The sequence below is a fragment of the Onthophagus taurus genome, chromosome 2 (assembly GCF_036711975.1).
Source record: "Onthophagus taurus isolate NC chromosome 2, IU_Otau_3.0, whole genome shotgun sequence".
Lineage (NCBI taxonomy): Eukaryota > Metazoa > Arthropoda > Insecta > Coleoptera > Scarabaeidae > Onthophagus > Onthophagus taurus.
This window is the reverse complement of record NC_091967.1, coordinates 24847261-24862293: the sequence shown is the minus strand read 5'-3', so window position 1 is coordinate 24862293 and position 15033 is coordinate 24847261. Positions and strand designations below refer to the sequence as shown.

The following is a 15033-nucleotide window of genomic DNA, read 5'->3' as shown; positions in this document are numbered from 1 at the left end:
ATGTAATAATGAAATACGTTTAAAACAAGTGATTAGCATGTGTTTCAGACAATTATTTTTCCGTATTGTAATTCAAGCATGAGTGGCCCAGTAACCCCGTATGTTTTGTGGAAATGGGGTAACTGGATCATTCCTCGGGGGTAACTGGATCCTTGGGTTCCAGTTACCCCGAATTTTGGAAGTAATTACTTACACTTTTAGAAATAAATTTCAACATGTTTCTTCTTTCTTTTACAGACATTAACGTTTCAACATGGTGAGAACGTACGTTCGAAAAACTGAGAAAGGTGCAGGGTCCGCTTACACGGTAGAAGATTTCCAGCGTGCGATTGATGATGTAAGAAATGGAAACAAAACAACCAGAGGTGCAGCACTGTTCTACAACATACCAAGGAGCACACTGAAACATCATGTGTTAGGAACGAGGGGAAAGGGTTCCACATCAAAGGAAGGCAGAGGAGACGGAGGTGTAACTTCGTACCTGTCAACTGCCGAAGAAGAAGAAATTGCCAATTGCATCAAGGTGTTAGCGTTCTTTTATGTGTGGTGCGGCTTTTGTACGATAGATGGCGTGGGGAGGTTCTTGTGGTGTGTATATTTAAAAACTGGCACATATGTAGTCATAAGGTTTAGAGTAGAGCAGTTTTAAAAACCGTTGGATTAAGTGTAACCGTTGGACAATAAAGAGTTGTTTAGCCATTCAGAGGAGTGTGTTTAAATAGTTAACATATCAGAAGTGGGATAGGGATAAGTTCTACTGTGAAGTGACCAAAAGTCTGGACCTACTGTGAAGTGAAGTGCACAAAAGTCTGGACCTACTGTGAAGTTAAGTGCCCAAAAAAAATCTGGACCTACTGTGAAGTGCCCAAAAAAATCTGGACCTACTGTGAAGTGCCCAAAAGTCTGGACCTACTGTGAAGTGAAGTGCCCAAAAGTCTGGACCTACTGTGAAGTGAAGTGCACAAAAGTCTGGATCTGCTGTGAAGTGCCCAAAAGTCTGGACCTACAGTGAAGTGCCCAAACGTCTGGATCTACCGTGAAGTGATTTTCGCTGGACAGATTCCACGTCCAAGATTATTCTGGACTTATGAGTGATCCACATAGTGAGTTGCCGTCAAACAACACCGAACCGAATAAAGCAGAAACGGGGGGCTTTTGTTTCAATTTAAACGAAGCAGGAACTTCGACCATGGCGGAAAATTCAACTGGAATAGACGGCGGAAATATGCAGAACGTGTTGATCGCACTGACCGAATGTTTGCGAGAAATGCGAGCCGAGACTAATACCAGAAAAGCCGAACTTGCAAGTAGTAAACCAGAGCAATTCCAAATAATGCCTGACTTAAACAAAACCATTTCAACGTTCGATGGAGATGTTGATTTGTTGTGCGCCGCAGAATGGATACAAGGTATCGAAAATAGTGCTTCGATGTATAAGTGGCCGGAATGTATTAAAATCGAAACGGCGAGAAACCATCTCGTAGGACCTGCACGCGATTGGTATAACGCACGAAGCGGCGATATCCGAAATTGGGATGACTTCAGGGTAAAATTTGAGAAAACGTTCATCGAAACTACTAGTACGGGAGAAAAATGGGACCGTATGCGGAAACGAATTCAAAAACAAAACGAGTCCGTGATGTCGTATTATCATGATAAATATAAATTATGCAGAGCATTACAATTAAACAATAACGAGATAAAAGAGGAGATCTTACGAGGTCTTTATTCGAGAGTGATTGCCGGTAATTTATGCGTTAAGTCTTACGGCGATTTAGATGAATTGTACCAGGATATCGTAAATAGTGAACGATTAATTGAAAAGAGAAAGGAAGTTCACGAAAAAAGAGAATCAACCACAGGAAATAAAAATACAAAATCACAAGGTACAATGTTGCGGAAAAGCGTAGGGGAAAACGAAGGTGAGCAAGATCAACGTAGAAACAAGTCAGAAGGTATAAAATGTTTCCGATGTGGAGGGTTGGGACATATGGCATCACAATGTCTAAAACGAGAAGCAGTATGCTTTTTGTGCAACAAACCAGGGCATCAACGTAAAGATTGCAGATGGAGAAAAGAAGATAGTGATAGAAGGGATGTTCGTGTAATAGAAGATACAACAACGACATACAATAGCGGTATTGAAAAGTACTTTAAGCGAATCCTATTGAACGAGAAAAAGTATGTGGCCTTAGTCGATCCAGGGAGCGCCGTTTGTACAATTCAAGCTCACTTGGTTGATGAGAAAAATCGGCAGAAAACAAATATTGAGCTTACGGGATTCGGAGAGGGAAAACCAGTAAAGTGCAGCGAGAAGATAATCGCACGGGTAATGGTGGACGAAGTGTTCGTAAATAACGTGGACATTTTTGTGGTTCCAGAGAACGCTCAATCCGTGCCGGTGATAATTGGTCGATCTTTTACGGAAGCTCCGGAGTTAGCTTACGCTCGAATTAAAGACAGTCTCGTGTTTGGTTGGGATGATTCGTTGCCGTTTAGTGAAATCAGCGAACTTGATCGATCGCGACGCGAATGTGTGGTGGCTGCTGAGGACGTTATTGTGTCTAACAATTCAATGCAGCTAATCAAAGCAAAGGTAGCGAACATTGATGTACTTGTACCAATGAAAAACAAAAGTGAGAATCCGAAACAATTTATGAAGGATGACGTGGTTGGGATTGTGCGTGATATAAACACTATTTCGGAACAAATACCGTCGAAGGAACCCATAACAGTGGATATGCTCTGGGTAGACAGTGAAACAAAGGACGAAGTGATTGACAAATTGGTGGATTTGTGCAACGGATATCGTGACTGTTTTGCGTTGAATGTGTCGGAACTAGGATGCACAAATGCGATTACTATGGATATTGACGATTCGGGGGTGCCGGTAAGATCGAAACCATATCGCGCAAACATTGACGAGAGGAAAACTATCGCAGAAATTGTAAATGAATGGAAAATAAATGGAATCGTGACGGAGACCGATTCTCCTTACGCGAGTCCGGTCTTATTAGTTAAAAAGAAAACGGGTGAACCGCGTCTAGTGGTGGATTATCGGAGGTTGAACCAACAGACGATAAAGAAAAACTTTCCGATAGCCAGTTTGGACGAACATTTAGAAAATTTACAGAATGCCAAATTATTTACGACGTTGGATCTGGCACAGGGCTATCTGCAACTACCCCTTAGTGAAGCAGCAAAACTGAAAAGAATAATTGAACTTCTTAAAAAGCCTAAACGTATACGACAAGAAGAAGAAGAAGTAAAATTGTATGAGATTGATAACTCTAGATTAGTACGAAACGTGAAGGTGGGAAAAATAGAGAGAAAACTCTACGTTGTACCGAAAAGTGTCCGGAAAAGTATTGTGGTACAACACCATGATGGACAAGGACATTTCGGAGTGGATAGAACGATGGCGAGCATTCAAAAGTATTATTGGTTTGGAGGCATGAGATCATACGTGAAACGTCATATTCGAGCTTGTGTTGAATGTTTGTTATCAAAGATTCCAAGTGGGAAGAAGCCGGGAGATGGCGAACCGACAAAGCTACAAGATAAGTACCGAGGGCCGTTAGAAGTGATCGCCGTACTGCCAAGCGACACATATCGAGTGGCAACTTTGGACGTAGAAGACCAGCGAAAGTTTGCCACAACTGCCCATGTATCGCAATTAAAAATATACCAAAATCATGAGGAGTCGGATGATGAAACCGAGGAAGAATCGCCCTCAGATGAGAGTGAGAAGGAGCAAGACGATCCGCCTTGTCGCAGTGCTTCAACGATAGAAATCGGAGAGGAATCTACAACTCGACGAATACGAAGAAAACCCACATATTTAAGTGATTATGAAGTATAACATCGCGCGGGTGCGCGATTAACATCAGGGTGGCCGAGTGTTAGCGTTCTTTTATGTGTGGTGCGATTGTACGATAGATGGCGTGGGGAGGTTCTTGTGGTGTGTATATTTAAAAACTGGCACATATGTAGTCATAAGGTTTAGAGTAGAGCAGTTTTAAAAACCGTTGGATTAAGTGTAACCGTTGGACAATAAAGAGTTGTTTAGCCATTCAGAGGAGTGTGTTTAAATAGTTAACAAAGGTAATGGAAAAGCATGGATTTGGTCTGTCGCGAGAAGATGTACTGGATTTAGTACAAATGTACATTAGACAGAATAACTTGCCAACAAGATTCAAAGACCAACGACCTGGAACCGGCTGGTTCATCTCTTTCAAGAAAAGGCAACATTTGTCTATCAAAAAACCCCAAAGTATCGAATACGTTCGGTGTGACCAAGTTAACCCTTGGGTCATCTACGACTTTTTTGACAAGTTGGAACACCTCATGAAAGACTTAAAACTTGAAGGAAAGCCAGGACAGATATTCAATTGTGATGAAACGTCATTTTGCCATGACCCTTCTAAAACCAAAATTGTTGGGGCCATTGGTGCGCGATGTCAGCGCAAAACTAGTTCTTCTGGGCGCGAAAATACTTCTGTGTTGCTTTGTTGTTCCGCTGATGGAAGAACCCTTCCATTGCTTTGCGTTTTTAAGAGGAAGTTTGTCATGGAAAATTGGATAAACGAAGAATTGGCCACACAAACTGCTGTTTCAGTAACTGAGCGTGGGTGGATGGAGACAACCTTATTCTACAACTGGTTTAGAGATGTTTTCCTTACAAATATTGGTAGAGAAAGACCTGTAATTTTAATTTATGATGGGCACGTGATCCACATTTCCGTAAAGTTGATCCAACTAGCACGGGCAAATGACATCATTATCATGAAGTTGCCACCACACACAACACATGTTCTACAACCCCTCGATGTTGCCATTTTTAAAGGCTTGAAAACGGCATGGGACAAGGCATTGTGCAAATGGCAACGGCAGAATCCGCGGAAAAAAAATCCCAAAGCTGAATTCACAACCATCCTAACAAAGCTTAGCGGCGAAATTCCTGAAGAAAGCATAAAAAACGGATTCAAAGCAACAGGAATATACGATCCATGCAAAGATGGTCCAAATCGGGAAGCTATTCCGGTTTCAGTTTTTAAACCTGAAGATTTAAAAAAATACAGGAAGAAATCACCTGCGCCGTCAGATACACAAGTTGAAGCCACTTTGTCCACATCTTCCGCACAAGACAGTGAGGTACCAGTGACGTCAACTGAGCAACAAATTAACATAGCTTCTACCTCACATCCACAAGTTCTATTAAATGAACAGCCGAGTACATCCAAGGCTTTTTTTAATGTACCAGCAGAAACACAAAACCATGAAGATGAACAACCGAACACGTACACAAATGAACCAACAAATCTCAGGAATGATGAAAACTCAAAAGAGTTGGAAACACCGATACGAAAAAGTTTTGAAGACGTTCTTCTAGATTTGTTCAAGAAAGACACAAAAGCAAACCCGGAACGAGAACGCAAGAGGCTGGTGACTAATTGTGAGATAATAACAACAGCGGGATATTTGCAGAAGAAGGAACAAGACGAACTTGAGAAACAAGAAAATTTGAGGATGAAGAAACAGAAACAGGTCGAAAGAGGAACTAGAAGAAAACAGAAGAATCGTAAGAAAAGGAAATCAAATTCTGAGAAGAAGAATGAAGAACATTCAAGTAATGAGGAAAGTAATTATTCTCTACATGAAAGTGATGATAGCTTGGAGTTGTCCGACTCCGAGAAAGAAACCAACGCGGACAATTTGAGTCCTGATGATTTTGCTGTATTTAAAGTTTTTGGAAAAGATAAGGTTTCTTTCCGATTGTATGTTGGAAGAATTCAAGAAGCTGATGACAATGGTTATCAAGTAAAATTTTTCAAAAGACGTGGCCACAATATGCAATTTACTGAAACAGAAGAAGAGTCGTATGTTCAACAAAGTGAACTTTGTAGAAAATTATCAGAGCCTCTAAAACACACCTCATCGCGCTACAATAATATGTTGCATTTTAGTACTTACGGCTAAAGCCAAATGATTCTAATTCTAGGTATAGTGTTAGTTCTACATAGTAACAGTGCTAGTGTAAAACTAAAACTAACACTAGGCCTACAACTAGAAACATTTGGGTTTAGTCGTTCTTTATGCTTAAACTTTATGCGTTATATGAAATTCCCGGTAAATGTTATCCACTTGGCATATGAGGATCTTTCTATCTATGAGATTATGGAAATATCCACTAATTGAAATAAAATTATCAATTGAATGTTTAAATCCGCCTACCTATTTCTAGAAAATTAACCGTCTAAATAACATTACGCATTGGAAAGTAGAACGAAAGCAAGTTCAAAAGTCTTGATGAATATCGATCCGCAAATCAATCGTTATCGAGATAAAAACGATTCCATTATATTAGCCTAACAATTATAATAAATAGTCTCGTTCTTCTTCCTTCTTCTAAAATAGACCAAAGCCTATTTCTTCATCGCTTAGATGTTACAAGAGGTATAATGACCTAAAAATGTTTGAATTTTATTTTAAGGAATGTAAAATAGAAAATGTTAACGAATATATACTAAATAGAAAATAAGAATGAAATCGAGTAGCAAGAGGCAAATTACCTGAGAGCAGAAGAAGTGTTGGACGCTCAAGAAAAAGTTGGAATGACAGCATATACAGTGTGTCCCAGGATAGATGTTACAAGAGGTATAATGACGCAAAAAATTTTGAATTTTATTTTAAGGAAGGGGAATTAAGCTCTGCTTGGTGTGAAGATAATTTTAAGAATACTAAGTCGGCCTTGACAGTGAAACAAAAACTATTTTTAGTTCAGATAAAAGTAACCTTTTTGTTGATGATACGGCAAAATGTTATTAAGAAAAACACTGAACTTTTTTAGCTTTTAACTTTTTTTTGTGTACAGTAGATCAGTTGAGTGTTTTTAGTTAATGGGGCCGTTACTCTCAATCGAATAGAAAGACCGCCTTTAAAAAAAATCGATAAACTATGTAAAAATAGAAGGATTGGTAACATTTTCAGATCCTAAAATTGTTTAATTTTAGTAATAATTAATATTAAAATTTAAAATCTGTTAAATAGCGATAACTGTGTCTTCAAATAAAGTGTATAAATTGTGTGTTTGGACAAGTTTTTTGCTTTAAGAGGGATTAGAAATCTGTAGACAAACTCTTGGGTGGTAGATCGCTGTTTCCATCTCCGACCGCCTAAATCCCTCGCCCTTTGCTCCGGGATCGCCCAGGGGTATTTGATAATAATAATAATAAATGCCTTTATTAAAAAATAAGCTTAATTGTATAAAAAAAAACATACAAAAGAAAATAGGCGAGTTCCAGCTTGTACTAACTAGTACAGCTGCTCTAACTAACCTAAGAAACAAGAAAAGAAAAACATGACTCTGCCAAAAATTACAAAGCAACAGCTAGATACAACAACAAGATTGCAAAACTTGTCAGATCAGCGTTTGCCCCCATGTAGACATTGTTCAAGAAAACAAGAATTTTTCTGTGTAAATTTAAACCTTCCTAGTGAGAACTCCTTGCAATTATCGTCCACCTCATTATATTTCGAAGTTATTTGAAATATGTATGACCTCTGAAATAATGGAAGGGTGGCGACAGTCTTTCGCGAAATCGCGTATTTATTCGGTGGACATCATTCCGAAAAGTTATCGGTTGGTAGAGATACTGTGGTTCCTTATAGTTTATAATTTTATGGTATAGGCACAAACACTGCACTTTCCTACGATGCTACATATTTAGCCATCCCGCATCCTTCAGTTTATAACATATTCTGTTATATTTTCTAATTCCATATATATACCGAAGACACGAATTTTGCACTCGTTGCAATATCAATGCACGGATGGTAGACCTCAGCACAATAAGTGAATTAAGCCAAAACAGAGGCTTAGCACAACATCTTTTTCAGATGAATACCAAGGTAGTGTCGATGAGGAAACAACATCCTCAGATGATAATAAGCCCTGGATATACAGTTCAACTGTATATCATGGGCTCCTCCTTGGGACATGCTCCTTATAGCTGTTATGTATTTAGACAGACGCGCGCGCCCTCTAAAAAAGAACGAAGCGTCGGCAAACAGAATAAAACAGTGTGACTTGTAAAGCTGTGTGTTATTGTTAATTACTGAGAAATAAAGTATATTTAGAGTTCTAATGTGGGTTTATTTGATCGGGTACACAACATAATTGGCGACGAGGTAAACGAAGAAGTCGAAAGTGAAAGAAAAAGTCAAAGTAAAGTACGAAGAAAGTAATTAGAGTCCTAAAAAGTAACCTAAAAAAAAAAAAAAAAAAAAATGTCGATCGGAAAGGTGAACGAGTTCTCACCCGAAACAGAGAATTTTGAGCAATATATCGAACGCCTTGAACAGTATATTATAATTAATGATATCAAAGAAGAAAAGAAAGCGGCATTGTTAATTACGTTGATAGGAGCGAAGGTGTATGCCATATTAAAAAATTTATTATTACCTGATAAACCAAGCACGAAAACTTATGACGAATTAGTCGCAGTGTTAAAGAAATATTATTCGCCCACTAAAAATATTATTGCCGAAAGATTCAAATTTAATAAAAGAGATCAAGAAGAACATGAGAATATTAGTGAATATGTCGTAGAGTTACAGAAGTTAGCAGATACGTGTAATTTTGGGGTGTTCCTGAACGAAGCACTGAGAGATAGATTCGTAGCAGGAATAAAATCATTGGCACTTCAAAGAAAATTGTTGGCGGAAGACAATTTAACATGGGAAAACGCAAAAAAAATTGCAGTCAATATGGAGTTAGCCGATTCCCAAGTGAAAGAATTTAAAACGTCTGACATGGGTGTTAGGCGAATCAATCTTAAATATAACAAAAATCAAAAAGAGTCATATGTATCAAGAAAGTCGTCAAGTAGTGAGGGAAATGATATAGGAAAGAAATGTCAAGTCGAGATTAATAAAAAGGATCAGTCTGCAAGGTCAAGCGTAAGGGAAAACAAGAAGAAATGTTATAGATGTGGGAGAAGTAACCATGATCATGAGGATTGTCCGGCAATTAATTGGAAATGTTATGCCTGTCAAGGTAGAGGTCACATAGCGACATGCTGCAGGAAGAAAAAAAGAATACATGGAGTGGAATCAGCGGTGGAGTCTGAGGGCACAAGTGAACAGAGCAGTGATGAGTGTGAATTAGCGATTCAACAAATAAATATTAATACAGTTCATGATAAGTTATTTAGTAAGATAAGTATTAACAAAAAATTAGTAACGATGGAGGTCGATTCAGGTGCTAGTGTTAGCATACTATCTAAAGACAAATTTGATATGATATTACCAAATTGTAAATTACAGAGTTGTCCAAAACAACTTTTGTCGGTTTGTGGTAATAAATTAAAAGTTGCAGGTCAGACCAATGTTAGGGTAACTACTAAAAATAAACAAAAAGTATTATTGCCGTTAGTCATTATAAATGAAAAAAATGTTAGTTTATTAGGTCGTCCCTGGTTAGATGTATTGGTCCCCGAATGGCGACAAAATTTAACGATCAATAGGGTAAAAGTTGACACAATAATTAAAAATATGTCAAATAAAAGTTTAGAAAACAGTAATAGTAGTAATAGTGTAAATAATGAAAAAAGTAAGTTCAAAACAGATGAAAATAATTGTATAAAACATTTTCTGGCGCAAATTGTTTTAAAAGATGATGCCTTGCCTGTATTCCATAAAGCCTATTCAGTTCCTATATCGCAGAGAGAGTTAATTGAAAAGGAAATAAAGAGGTTGGTCAAGGAAAATATCATAAGCCCAGTACGTCACAGCGAATGGGCAAGTCCGATTGTTATTGTTGAGAAGAAATCCACAAATAATGAAGAGAAGAAAATTCGTCTTTGTGTCGATTTTAAGAAGACCTTGAATCCTAATGTGAAGAAAGACCATTATCCATTACCCTTAATGGAGGACGTGATTAATGCGATGGCTGGAGGTCAGCATTTCACTATTATCGATTTAAAAAATGCCTATTTACAATTAAAAGTTCAACCTAATTGTAAGAAATATTTGACAATTAATACCCACCTTGGATTGTTTGAATATAATCGACTACCATTTGGTGTCACTTCAGCACCAAGTATATTTCAATCCATTATGGACCAGATCTTGAAAGATATACCAATGACCGCATGCTATATAGATGATGTTATCGTAGCAGGTCGTACATTAGAGGAATTGAAGAAAAATGTAGATGCCGTGTGCAAACAACTTGAGAATTATAATGTAATCATCAATTATGAAAACAGTCAATTCAATAAATTGTCGGTTGAGTTCCTGGGTTACAAAATGGATGCTAATGGTATTCACCCTGTAGAAAATAAAATAGAAGCGTTAATGCAAGCACCTGCCCCCACAAATTTGACTGAGTTGCGCTCTTATTTGGGATTTTTAAACTATTACCATAAGTTCATTCCAAACGCTTCAACTCTATTGCAACCACTATATGATCTAGAGCGAAAGGATATTCCTTTTCACTGGAATAAAGAATGTCAGAAAGCATTTAACAAAAGTAAACATCTAGTAAAGTCCAATGCTACACTTGATTATTTTAATCCTAAATACCCTACACGCATTACTTGCGATGCATCTAAAACAGGAGTTGGGGGAGTGTTGAGCCAAATTGTTGAAGGTGTGGAGAGACCAGTTATGTTTGTTTCTAGAACGTTGTCCGATACTGAGCGGAATTACGCTCAGGTTCAAAAGGAGGCATTGGCAATCATCTTCACAGTACAAAAATGCCATAAAACCTTTATGGAAGACCATTTGAATTGATTAGTGATCATCAACCGCTAAAGATATTGTTTGGAGAAAAGAATGGTTTACCTATTCATGCATCTCAAAGATTACAGAGATGGGCCATTATCTTGTCAGGATACAATTATAAGATCTTATATAAAAGAGGAAAAGAAATAGGAAACGCTGATTGTCTACCAAGGTTGCCGCTCATTAACAAGGAACTTATCGAGGGAATTGATATAAATATTCTGGATGCACATTTCCCAATTACAGCAAAAGATATCGCGTGTAACACAAATCAAGACACTACATTATGTCGAATAAAAGAATATCTTCAAAATGGATGGCCTATGAAAGTTGAAAATGACAATATTAAGCCTTATTTCAGGAAACAAAATGAATTGTCTATCGAAGAGAACTGTATTCTACTTGGCAATCGAGTTGTGATTCCCTACCAATTGAAAATGAGAATTTTGGAACTCCTCCATGATCAACATATTGGCATGGTAAGAATGAAAATGTTGGCAAGAAATAATTTATGGTGGCCTCTGATGGATGAAGATATAGAGCAGTATTGCAATAAATGTGATGTTTGCAAATTTACCCATGGCAAATCATCAACAACGACTATAGTACCTTGGCCAAAGTCAAACAGATGTTTTGAGAGAGTGCACTTAGATTTTTTTCAGAAGTGTGGGAAATATTTCATGTTGCTGGTGGATAGCTTCAGTAAGTGGTTGGAAGTAAAAGTAATGAAAAATACAACGGCGGAAGAGTTAATAATTACCCTAAGATCAATTTTTGCCACTGTTGGGTTGCCACAGCAATTAGTCACAGATAATGGACCACCATTTGGATCATCAGAATTTAACAAATTTTGTAAGTTGAATGGTATATTGCTAACACATTCTCCTCCATACCACCCTCAATCTAATGGGTTAGCAGAAAGAAATGTAGCAACAGTTAAGAAAAATTTGGCAAAACAATTAAGGGAAAATGAACAAAAACAATGTAGAAAATCTCTACAACTACTATTGGATAATTTTCTTTTAAAACATAGAAACACGCCAAATACTGTAACTGGACTCAAGCCTACAGAACTTGTTTTCAAGTATGTTCCGAGAATACTCCTTACATTGATTCATCCACACGCTGTTAAAGATGAAGAAAAGGCAATGATGATGAAGAGGAGACAACCGGAATTTAGTATAAATGATACAACACTTTATCAGCGTTTATTAATTTGGGCGGAAGATTAGGACATTGGAGGGAAGGAAAAATAGTAGAAAGGAAGAGTTATAGAACTTACATGGTGCAATTTGATAATGAAACTAGATTTATGCATGTGGATCATTTGAAAATGGATAAAAGTAAAAATCAACACAGTGAAAATATATCAGAGGATGAGAAGAATTTGAGATATCAATGGTTATTACAAAGTTTACCAACATCAATAGAGAAGAATGAAGATAAGACATATAAAGAGGTACCTGTGACTATGGAGACAATGGAGAAATCTAAGATACCGCAAGGTCCAGAATCGGATTCCTCAGATCATCCCTCTACTCCCAAATCTCCTAAAACCCCTAACTTACGTCGATCTAAAAGAATCATAAAGGCACCTCAAAAATTAGATTTGTAACGAAGGAGGGAGTAATGTTATGTATTTAGACAGACGCGCGCGCCCTCTAAAAAAGAACGAAGCGTCGGCAAACAGAATAAAACAGTGTGACTTGTAAAGCTGTGTGTTATTGTTAATTACTGAGAAATAAAGTATATTTAGAGTTCTAATGTGGGTTTATTTGATCGGGTACACAACAATAGCGAAAACTGTTGTCCATAATCATACCCAAATTCTTTACCTCACTGACCAAAGGAATGTTACAACCATCAATTTGCAAATCAATACTTTCCCGAAAACCATTACATGCGAAATTTCCAAAAAGTATAGCATTGGATTTACTCGGATTAAGATGTAGACCGTATTCCCGAGCCACTTTATGAATGTAATCAAGGTCTTTTTGCATATTCGTAATACCCAAGGCGAAGTCGCGTGGATCAAAGGAAACATACATCTGTAAATCATCTGCATACATATGGTACTCACAATGATTTAACCCCCTAACGATTTGAGATGTATATAAAGAAAATAGAATAGGCCCTAAAATAGTACCTTGTGGTACACCCTTGCTCACACAGCGAAATTCAGATAAAGCATCACCGATTCTAAGCGACTGATGCCTGTTACTTAAATAATTTTCAATTAAATTTAAAGCGGATTCACTGAAGCCAATATACTTTAACAATTTCACAAGCAAGTCATGAGAAACACTATCAAAAGCTCTACTAAAGTCCAACAAGACTACCAACGTACATAATCCTTTATCTCGAGCTTGTAAAATATCATTAGTTACCTTGAGAAGAGCTATGGTTTCTACGAAAACCAGATTGATGCTTCGGTAAAATATTATTAAGTTGAACAAATTGATGCAACTGATTAAACATAATTCTTTCCAGAACTTTAGATAAAATTGGCAATATGCTAATCGGCCGCAGATCTTTAGGCTCAGATGGGTCACGTTTTTTTGGGATAGGAACCACAATTGACAACTTCCAACAGTCAAGTACTTCCGAAGTTTCAATGCAAACATTGAGTAAATGTGTCAAGTAGGGTAATATAATAGATAATGGAAGACACATATTCAATATACTCATACTGATATTATCAGCACCGGCAGCTCTAGAAGAAATTGAGGAAATAGCTTTTATTACATCAGATTCGGATACAAAGACAAACTTAAAATTAGTTTGAATCAAATTTAAAGGTGGTAAGTCATTAAAACTGAAACGCGTTGCAAGGTTCAAAGAAGGGACTACATTTCTTCGCAGTAATTTCTTTGCCGGGTTTTAGTAAGGGACTTCAGGTTTTAATTTTGGTATTGGATCATCAAGCTGTGTATATTGAAACATTAAAAGATAAAGAATTAAATTAAGCTCACTTTAATCTATTTTACACTTACGAGAATCGGAGTGAGCTCTTCGTTCTATCGATTCCCGTTAGATCCCCTCTCTACAGATATTTGCCAGTTCGTCGTGCATCCATTTCCCTTCTCTGAGTAGTAAGGAATCGGTTTTGATTATCGCATCATACCTCACGCCCATACAGCATAACCAGCATAACAGACCTGCTCATGTCTATCAATAGTCTTCGTTTACAAGCAGTCAGTTCTCCACAGTTTGCTATTATCCGGCATAACATTGCTGTAACCCTTCCCGTTTTGTCGCAATCCCTCCGAAGGTGAGTTTGCTATCCAGTATTATTCCCAGATACTTTAAAGAAGTACAATTATTAATTTTTGCGTTAGCTATTGAGAAACTCCTCTCCCGCGATATCCAACGTCTGGTAAGTAATACTGCTTCGGATTTTTTCAGCTGCAACGGAGAGACCTCGGTCCGTCATTCATATAAGTATTCGTCACACGGTTCTGTTTATGTTGATTTATTCTGCTGTCACATATCGCGCGTGGAATGCGACGGAGAAATTTTCAAAGGGAGTAGCCAGTCATAGAAGAAGTTCTAGAGTTCTGGTGCAACTTCTTTACATCCTACACTCATTTGCTTTGCAACGCCGCGGGCTCATTGTTTGTAGACCTTTCCTCACTGTCAGTCTTACTCGCTTCTTTACTGCTAAAGCAGTTAGTCGCAGCGCATTTATTTACTGCACTCTGTGTTTCCATTTTAATGTTCATGGAGATGTTTTCGTCCTTCTCATCTCGTTTTAATTTTTCAACGTGGTTCTTCAGTATCTATGGGTTGAAGGTTATCTCCCATCGCTCTATCAGTGAATATGGAGTCTTGATAAGTATCTATTTTTGCTGTTTGAATTCCTGTTATTCCTGTTTTAGTGTTTTTTCAATATTCCCTGGGTTTCAAATGGTTAAAGATAACATTAAAATATTTCTAAAAATTAATTTCAGGTTGAGTTTTCTTATGAAAAATAAAACATATTCAAACATTATAAACTTTTTATTTGTTTTGAATAATTTCATTATAGGGCAGCAACGTGATATATTAATTAACATTTCAATCCTATGGACTCTATATGTTTAGTCCAAGAAGCAAGTTATACAAAGCTCCTGGAGCCAATTCTACAAAACATACTACTCACTATTTATTGAATGTAATTCTGCCACGACTGTATTATTGTGAAAGTTTTCTACAAGACAACCTCTTTGGAAATCCAAGTATTATATCACTGGAATGTTGAGAAAC

The 15033-nt window shown here is 37.4% G+C and overlaps 1 protein-coding gene across 1 annotated transcript; it reads left to right on the top strand.

Annotated features, from left to right (window-relative positions):
* The first annotated feature begins 4107 nt into the window (after positions 1-4107).
* LOC139429192 (uncharacterized) lies at positions 4108-5979 on the top strand. Its single transcript, XM_071194695.1, has one exon. It carries the CDS (start codon positions 4108-4110, stop codon positions 5977-5979), a length of 1872 nt encoding a protein of 623 aa, XP_071050796.1.
* Positions 5980-15033: the final 9054 nt, after the last annotated feature.

Excerpts from the sequence above, each read along its gene's own strand:
- LOC139429192 (XM_071194695.1), top strand. The coding sequence starts at position 4,108 with ATGGAAAAGCATGGATTTGGTCTGTCGCGAGAAGATGTACTGGATTTA.